Genomic DNA, 9,211 nt, shown 5'->3' with positions numbered 1-9,211 from the left:
TGAAGAATCATCTGCGTCGAGCGTCCCTCAAAGTGCAGAGAGTAGTCGCCGCCTGCCCATGTCCTACCCATGTGAGCTTATGTCCACAGAGACCCCATGGGCAGTGGACAGATGGCGAGGCACCACCGTCCACAGATGCCCACCTCTTATCTCTCACGTCTCTGCCAAGACAAAACACATGAAGCCGGGATCAAGCAGTCGAGAACAAAATCCAGGGAGGAACGCTGAGGGAAGAAACACACACTCCTCCACTACAAAGATGTGTGTTGTGTCAAATCATTCTTCCTCAGGTTTCGATGGTAGTTGGCGAACGACTTTGAGGAAAATCAAACACGGAGGAGGACTAACGTAGTGTGTCCTCTTTAGCAGTGAAAAACTACGGCTCAAGTCATGGCTGATAAGGTGATCTGCTGTTGAGTTAGAAATGTACTGTTGTTTTGAATCGCAGCAACATCAGGTGTGAGACGCTTCCCTGTCGGCTCACTCTTATTGGCTATTGCAAGGTTGTGTCAGAGCCGATGATTGTAAATATCAAACGTCTGATATTCATATCACCGGTGTGCAGCAGCCTTTATTCATAATATCATAGACAAATGTAAAATGTAAATCTGCTGCACGAACTAAAAGAAAAATGTGAAGCGGTTCCCACATGTGGAGTAGCATAAAGGGTTCAAGAGCAATCAAAACAATGGGCATGATTTTGGGGAAGATGCTAATATGATTGATGAAAACATTTGATCCAACCAAATTTATAACAATATAGGACTCCAAGTAGATTTCTAACATCACATCCACTTAGCACTTTCAGTTTTTAAAAGACTGTATATCACTCTATGGCTGATATGCTGGTTCCTGATTTCCAGATTAAGAAACCAGTTTAAAGAACCCAGTGGTGCCGTATGTATATTTGAAGTAACATCATAAATGTTCCTGATTGGAAGCTGGTCCTGATATTTGGAGCGAGTCTGGAGTCGAGTCGTGTGGACGACATTCACCTGTTGACAAAAATCCATAAAGCTGCCATACCTGATCCAAGTCATCACTGGGACAAACTCCCACAGAGAGAAAAGTTCCATCAGAAGCTTTGAGTTGCTGAGAGCTCAAACTCATAGCAACCCTCATTCCATCCCATCCAAAGCAATGAAAAGAACCAAAGCATGTGTCCTTAATGTTGCAGGTCTGTAGCCTTATTAACTGATAAAAAGTAATATTTCTTATTTACTAAGTAAAGAATTACTGCCCAGCACCGTGAGGTATGTTTCCAGGGTCGGCTAATGGATGTTTCCTTTGTGCAGAACTCAACTCAAAAGAATGGATCAACAGGATGGGTCTGAAACTGAAGCAGAGACACAATCACATTTCTAAAAACACCGACCTTGGTTTTGCAAATCATATCTGAAGTATGGGGATTGCAGGAGTTAAGAAACCTCAGTGTCTTATTGTCACTGGTACCAACAGAGTGAATGATCACGTTTTGTTTTACATGATCCAATCAGGTTTAATGTTCTTCCAGCTCAGCCCTGACCTGAGCTGCAGTGGGTGCTCCAGATTGAAACCCAGCTTGGGGTAAAGGTTAATGGAAGAGGCTGCAAAACCGTGATTTTCAACAACCACATCTGCTGTGGCAACCTTGGAAATGTAACATTCTTTCTACCAGAAAAAACTCTTTTTTTATATAAAAGAGAAAAATAAATAGACAGAAACAAGAAGCAAAGGCAGGAGAAAAAAGTGTTACTTTCACACGGCACTGTATTTACTGTATAAGCTGTCCCTGGATATTTTGCTCCTATGATTCACATTCATAGGTGAACTCCAGAAACTCGGTGTCAGGTTGAAAATTGCCTTGAGGCAAGTTAAGATTATTCTGCCAGGCTTAAGATCAGAGGAAATGGAAAAAGAAAAAAAGAACAGTGGAAGAGAACAAGTCTTGGTGTAATGTGAACATGGGAAGGACAGAACAGAGCTGTCTCTCAGCCTGGAGATAGCCCGGAAATATCTCCTGCAGTCAGAATCACTGAGGAGATCACGTCCACCTGTGAAGGGCCGGAAATTCAACCCGTGCAGTTTGGAAGTTGAATGATTCTCAGCTCCTCCGTCCCTCTTTGAACATGTCTGGTGTCTGTACTCTGCCGGATCGCCCAAGAACGAATATGTTTTTTACATTACTAGGAGATTTGTATTTTTCTAACTGCTGCTTTGTCGGTGATGAGGAAGCTGGACAGATGCTCCAGCTTGAGGAGATACTTTCAGGTCATTTTAAATCACTGAGTCATGCGTCATGTGTCCCCTATGTACAGGAAACCCATTGATTTGTAGAATGCTGCACGCCACTGCAGTTTCAGCATTGTTTCTTCTTTCATTATGCATTGTTCCATTTGTACATAATTCATACTGTTCTCTGGGTGGAGACTGTGATGTTTATAATGTCAATCTAATGAAAAACAAAAACAAACAATAAGCCTTTGAAGGATTTTTGTTCAATTTGATATATGAATAGAGCTCAGGACTCTATTGAAATGACTCAAGGCCTCAACAGCCGCGACCTGACACTGCTCAGCGTCTGGAGATTGCCAGGCAACAAACTGATTCCCTGCTCATGAAGAGTGTTTTTCATAAGCTACTTTTAAAACTAGAATTTGTTCATAAGAGTCCCGGCTGTTCAAGGTCCTTAACTTTCCTTTTCCTTTGTGTGTATAAATCTTGCAAAGGATGAACAGATGCAATTCAGTGGTCATGTAAAAAAAACAGAAAAGAAGAAAGTAAACAATCCAGTCATATTTCCTGAGGAGATAAATCACAGCTGGAGCCCGTGGACTGGCGCTGTCCGTGTCTCCATAACTTCACAGTGTATTAATTGTCTCAGCGCCGTCAGCAGAATGGCCCCGGCTTGTTGAATGGCATCCAGAAGTGAAGTCATCAGCCAAATTGCACGGGCGCAGAGACCAACGCTGTGGCGGCTACAGTGCGAGATGCTGAATTTTGAGAATAGCCGCCGCTCTGGAAACGGGTAGCCGACGGTGAGGGGACAAACGGGTGCATCACGACAAATGGTTGATTCCTCAGGACGGGGATTACCGTGGAGAAGGCGGGAAGGATGCAGGCTTCACTGGCGTTGACGTGACACACACTCTTATCCCCAGTGACCCTGGTACACTGTGGACTGGAGTGGAAGATGTGTGTGGAGAGGTGTGTTTGGTGGCACGCTCACAACAGTGATTAGCTAAGTGTTAGAGGTGCGGCAGGAAATAAAACCCTCGTGCTTCGGATGAAAAACCTTCTGGGAGCAATTTCAATTTCAAAAAAGTCCTGTTTTTGCACAATGAAAAGTGATGAAACTCAATTTTGTGGGATTTTGAGTTTGTAATTTGGCTCAGCTGCTGCTAAGTTTGCATTTTAACTGTCTGGGAGTTTGATGTGCTGTAGAGCAATTTGATCTTACATAATTTGCCTATATAAAGGATAAAGATTTACATATGTAGTGGTAATAAACATACTATGTTCATATATCTTGGAGTTAAAACAAACCACTTTTAAACAGAAACAAGCTCCTCTGCTATTGAGGAGGTTTCACAAACAATAAAGCTTCATAAATTCTTTAAGACGTGTGTTAGCAGATCGTTAAGAAGCTTTTCATTGAGGACGTGTATTTCATCATGAGGCCAGTTGTGTTGGAGGCTGAAAGGGGGAAAGGGGGGCCACAGAGATTAGCAACCCCGGTGCAGATGCGAGGCACATTAAAAATTCAGCTGCCCATCGCTTCCTTAAATACAAGCAGCTGGGGTGACGCACAGGGAGGCCTGCTGTCGATTAGGCACCATTGCATTTCCAATACGGGGGTTAGAGCAGAATGTTAAGTAGGATTCTGTTTATGACTTCTGCTCCAGTCGGTTTTTCACAGAAACATGAAGTGAGGGGGGAGGGTGGGGGGGATCAAACCCCTTTTTGGACGGTTCCTGGATAACGGTGCGTCCGCATTCAGCGGCTCAACTGGAGCGTGTCAGCACCACGGACAGCGCCCTGTGAAGCGCCCCGTATTGGATCACAGCGGGGGGGTCGGGAGCGGGACGCACAGGGGACGGACACACACACACACACACACACACACTGCTGGTGCGCGTGTGTGCGTGCAGGCAACTTGTGAGGAGCCTCAACACAACGTGCACTTCCCACACACACACATCAGACTGCAGAGACAAAACTACAATTTCAGCTCCACGATTTTGCATTTTGCTCAAAAATGAAATGCAGGGGAGGGGGGGGGGGTCTTTCACAGGGCTCGTGCCACCGTGAAATGTTTCTAAACTCACCACGGAGCTCACGCGGGTCGCGCTCTCACCAGAAGAGGGCATTCCGATTCTTCCTTGCCAAAGTTGCCTCGACGTGCGAGGCGTGATTAACGGCGCCGTCGTGCTGCATTTCAAAGCCCGAGCTGCGAGAGGGAGAAGCCGAGGCGACGTTTTGGGGAGATAAAGCGGATTTTTGGGGATACGCAGGGTCTCGCTGACAGCTTGTGGATAAGGTGGTTACTTCCCCCCCACCCCCACCCCCCTGTGCGCCATGCGCGGATCCCTCTGAGCATCCTGTGGAACACAGAGACGCCGGGGGTCTCACTCGGGAGAGAGGAAAGGAATCTACTGCTCGACTCCTTTTTTGGGGGAAATTACGCCCTGTGTGTGTGTGTTGTTGTTTTTGCGCATCGTGCAGATGTATTTGTGAAGTTGTGTCACACGGTTTTCGCGGAATCTCTACGACTGACATGCGTCGCTGGGATGGCGCTGCGTTATTGCATGCGCACACTGCAGTGCTCTTTTTGGCTGTAACTTGAAAAAAAAATAAGAGAGAGGAGAGAGGACGATTCCTTGCGCCGCGGAGACATGGAGAGGGAGTAAGGATTGTTTCGCACCCTGACATTTGGAATTGGAAGTAAATGACATTCGCCCCGGTTCGGTCTCGCGGTCACAGACGCAGAACTGAGCCGGATAGCGCAACCAGGACCGGGGAGAGTAGAGGGCAGGTGCGCTTTGGAGTCGGCGGCTGCGCGGAGACACCGGGCTCGCGGATCAGGACGCTACCTGCCTGTGGAGAGCGCGTCATGCGGACTCGGACGTCGCGCACCAGAAGCCATTGAAACCTGTAGGCTGGAGCTGACAGATACGCGGATATGGGTAAGTTCTGGTCGTGGTACCATCTTGTTTTTTTCCCCCTTACATTGCGTGGGTTGTTGGATGCTCTGTTTGTCCTCCTTTCTCGTAATGCACCCCCCCCCCCCACCTTATTAAATGCATAGACTTCTCCGAGAGGAATCTGGTGTGGATCTGTTGTATTTGCGTCAAAAAGAAAAACGGAAATCATCGTTTTTTCATGCTGCAACGTTTACTGAGGGGTTCTGGCATCTTTCAAGCCAAGTGGATCAGGGAGCTTGAGGAATGTGCATGGAGCCTGTGCTGTATAGTCGCAGAGCTGCAATCATACTGTTCCCTCCATTTCCTGACGGGTATCGATCATGAGACACCGAGGACACACAATCTCTGGTTTCCTCAAGACTTTGCGCATCAGGATTTGATCCCCAAAAATTGGGGGAGAATGGAGGGGGAATCTGTTGGGGGAGTGAGGACTATCCATTCTTATTCCTGACTAGTTAGAGGGGGCTGCCTCATTGACGTGGAGCGGAATGCTAATCGCGGTAAATGTTGGAAGCCAGTCAACTTTATAACGCGTGGTCCTGCATAATCATTGCCTTGGTTTTTAAATCTGCACGCACGGAGCCCATTGTCCAGTTTCCAGCCCCCCCCCCAAAAAAAAACTCTTGTGGTTCTGCAGGAGCCAGGCTTGTGCAGGTTTGTATTTTATTTGCGTCAGATTCTAGAAAAGCGTCGTATGTCTTCACCTAGGACTCGCTAAGAATCCAGCGTAAAACTGTGCATCCATGTCTCAGCCCTCTCCCCTCACTCCCCTGCGTGCGCGTCGTCAATACGCATGTTTTTCTCATCTTATCCTTCCTTTCTGTGCCATTATAATTTCCAATCTTGCCCGTGGTGTCCCCGTGGGCGCACAGGATCCCCCCCCCCCCCCCCCCACCACCTTTTTATTACATGGCCCCCTCTTCCTCTGTTGGTACTTCACTGTTTTTTGGTTTTATTCCTCCCCCTCTCTCACACATGTTCCATCAGTCTGGGATCCCTCCACCTCTATGCATCCTCTCCATCTGATATTGTCGTTCGACGTGGTCTAATCTCCTCAGCCATCCTTAACTAGCATACAGATGGCCAAGTTCACTGGTGGTGCTGTGCCATTAATTGTAAGGCTGCATGATATATCGACCCTCGGCGGGTTACTGCACCACATCAATATAAGCTACAACAGCACACAAAGCCCTACAGTACGGGCTGCGGGAGCTCAGATGCAATTTATGTACACCGCAAAGAAACCATATATGGTTAATCATAGAAGTGCGGTTCATTGCTGTTTCTAAATTGAATTCCAGAGAACCCTGAGACGCACACACGCATGTGCACACAATCACACGTGTGTCCGGGCGCACACAAAAGAATAACAAAAAGCCTTTTCAACCTTGCAGTTTCATGCTGTCGCCCACAATTATTCGGTGATTACGTGGCGCTGTAGCTTCAGGTATCTACAACTGTAACCGACTGTGATGCTCTTCATTAACAGCATGCTATGCACTTGTGTTTCATGGCCCTCGTCATTAGAGATAATCTTTGCACACAGGAAGGGGGACGCTAAAAAGCCACAGCCAGCAAAGCCTGTGCAGAGCTTTTGGATGAATTTAGAAACGTAATGACATTTAACATGTATCTGCTGCGGGGGGAAAGAAAGTATGACCAACTGTCTGCACAATAAGAACTAAAATAAATCTAGATGTAATGAAACTACATAGAAATAAAATCAGTATCATACAATAAAGAGAACAGATGACCTTCGGCCTCCGAGCATCCAACAGGCAGCAGTCTGGAAATGTCAGATGGACAAAGTGCAGAGGGGAGAATCAACAGGCCTTTTAAGGGCCATATCCAGGAATTCGCTATTTACATTTGCTTATTTTCAAAGTACAAAGTCAATGGGTTGTGAAACACAAGGGGAAACATCCATTATCTACAGTGGGCCTGCCTTTACCAGTCAGGACTGCCGGGCCTGGATGCACGGAGCTGCAGGCTGAGTGCACACTGGGATGGATCACCAGTAACTCTTGGTTCATGCATACTTAAAACACAGATTGCTAAACAATGGCTGCAGTTGAAGAAGGATAGAGGAATGCTACCTGCACCCAGATTTAATGAGGAAAAAGAGGATGTTAGATACCACAGAGGAGCTTAACATAACTCAGTCTGATTATTGTGCTGATTTTGCCAGGTATCTAAACATCTATACTTGCAAGGACTCATAATAGCAGGATGCATTACAGAGCCTCCAACCATCACCTAGCAACTACTACTACAACCTGATTACTTTAACTCTGAATATGATCTCCAAGATGAACACAGTCATATCAATCTGGATTTATTGAGCCTGATCAGGAAGCGTCTTTTCTGCAGGATGTGAAAGATGTTATAGAATAAATAGAGAAACGTTTGTGCCTCGAACAGAATTTCCATGAGTAATGTTTTATCCAGTAATATTATCAGCTGGAGGAAAGCTGTGCCCTAGTAACTCTTTATTTACCTGCACATGTTTGTTACTTTATCCAAATAGGATCTGACTTCCAGTGTCTCCTAACACAAATGTCAGTTTCACAATGCAATACAACGTGTGTGAGTGTGTGTGTGTGTGTGTGTGTGAACACTGTGTCAGGTTATTCTGCCCAATCAGTTCTGCAAATGCCAGACAGACAGTCCGGGACACAATGTTTCCAGACCAGAGTTGAAATGGGTCTAACCTGACAGACCTTGCTACCATCTTAAAGATAATGGGGGCCTAATAGGAAGGCTCAGGCTGGTTTGGATACGTCCTTCCCTATGAGCCCGGCTGCTGTTCAGCTGCTCTGTGCAGTCAAGGCTGAGGCTGGAAGCCGTTTTGTCAATGACAGGTACCAAATAGCAATGGGCCACTTGTGTGCACTCAAAGTGCACCAGTTAGTGAGTCCATTTGCCAAGTTATTAAGCTACATTTGGTTTTATTTTAGGTCAGCAGTAAAGTGCACTTGCTCTCTCTATGTGTTAGAGTTGAGAGGCAGAATATCTCCCTGTGCTGAGGACAGCAGGGATCTCTGCTACATAACTAAGCATTAGGGAAACACCTTTAGACAAACTTTAGCTTGGACTTATCCATCCACATTAGAGTTGGACAGTTAAGTGCAGAGGGTGACGATTAAAAAACGAGCAGAAAAGATCCATGTATTATTATATGCGACACTGAAAAGGAAAGCAAGGAAAACATTGAAAGTAGGAGGAAAGTAAGGGGGGGGGAGAATGTAAATCAGCAAGAGGAATGAAAGGGGTGAAGATGGATTTGACCCCATGCATAAAACAGACTTAATATCCTCAAAAAACACCCGGATGGCTGCAGGGTTCAAGGATATGCAAACCCCACATTTTTTCAGGAGGACGGAGAACAGAGGGAGCAGAAGAGTTTGTCTAAGTAGATACAGCAGGAGAACAGTAATTGTGAGAAGTACATCAGGTACGAGGTTATGGAGGCACAGGCCCCATGAGTGACACATCAGAGAGTGACTTGTGCTCCTTTGTGAATAAGATTAGAGCAGTAGTGAGGAAGGAGATGGCTTACAGAGGCATTAGCGCACAGAGCGCTCATTAAACCGCATGCGGTGTCAGTGAGGGGAGAAAGGTGTCTTGTGAGACAGTGGCAATCTCAAAGAGATGGCAGGGAGACGCTTCTAATAAAGCAAGACTATTATATGCACATGGGAAATAAAAGCAGTCGGGGGTCGTTGCCACTTCCTCCTGGGATTCAAGACCAACACTAAAAAATGTACAAAACATGCATTTGTGTTTAACATCCCACACACTCTGTTCCCCAGTCAAAGGCGATGTCTATTAAAAATTCCTGTTACTGCACATGGAGCGTTGCACATGGGAATTGTTCTATATCGGTATTCCTCTGCCGCCGCTACCTTTCCTTTTCCTACGCCTCTGAAAAACAAGAGTTGTTGGCGAATTAATGTACATTCAGAAACCTGAGACACACAAATTGGCTACGCACAGAAGCATGGCATCCTGTGATCACCATGTGTCTC

At 46.1% G+C, this 9,211-nt stretch overlaps 1 protein-coding gene across 1 annotated transcript in view; it reads left to right on the top strand.

Moving 5' to 3' along the window:
- Positions 1-4,592: 4,592 nt before the first annotated feature.
- Positions 4,593-9,211, top strand: part of LOC133974644 (leucine-rich repeat transmembrane neuronal protein 4) — an 82,630-nt gene continuing 78,011 nt past the window's right edge. Inside the window, exon 1 of the mRNA XM_062412287.1 lies at positions 4,593-5,165. Within this exon, the coding sequence (XP_062268271.1) occupies positions 5,162-5,165 (4 nt within the window). The 5' untranslated portion in view covers positions 4,593-5,161. The remainder of the gene's footprint in view (positions 5,166-9,211) is intronic.

The sequence above is a fragment of the Platichthys flesus genome, chromosome 19 (genome assembly GCF_949316205.1).
Source record: "Platichthys flesus chromosome 19, fPlaFle2.1, whole genome shotgun sequence".
NCBI classification, from domain to species: Eukaryota; Metazoa; Chordata; class Actinopteri; order Pleuronectiformes; family Pleuronectidae; genus Platichthys; species Platichthys flesus.
The sequence above is the reverse complement of the archived record's forward strand: the minus strand, read 5'-3'. Positions and strand labels throughout refer to the sequence as shown.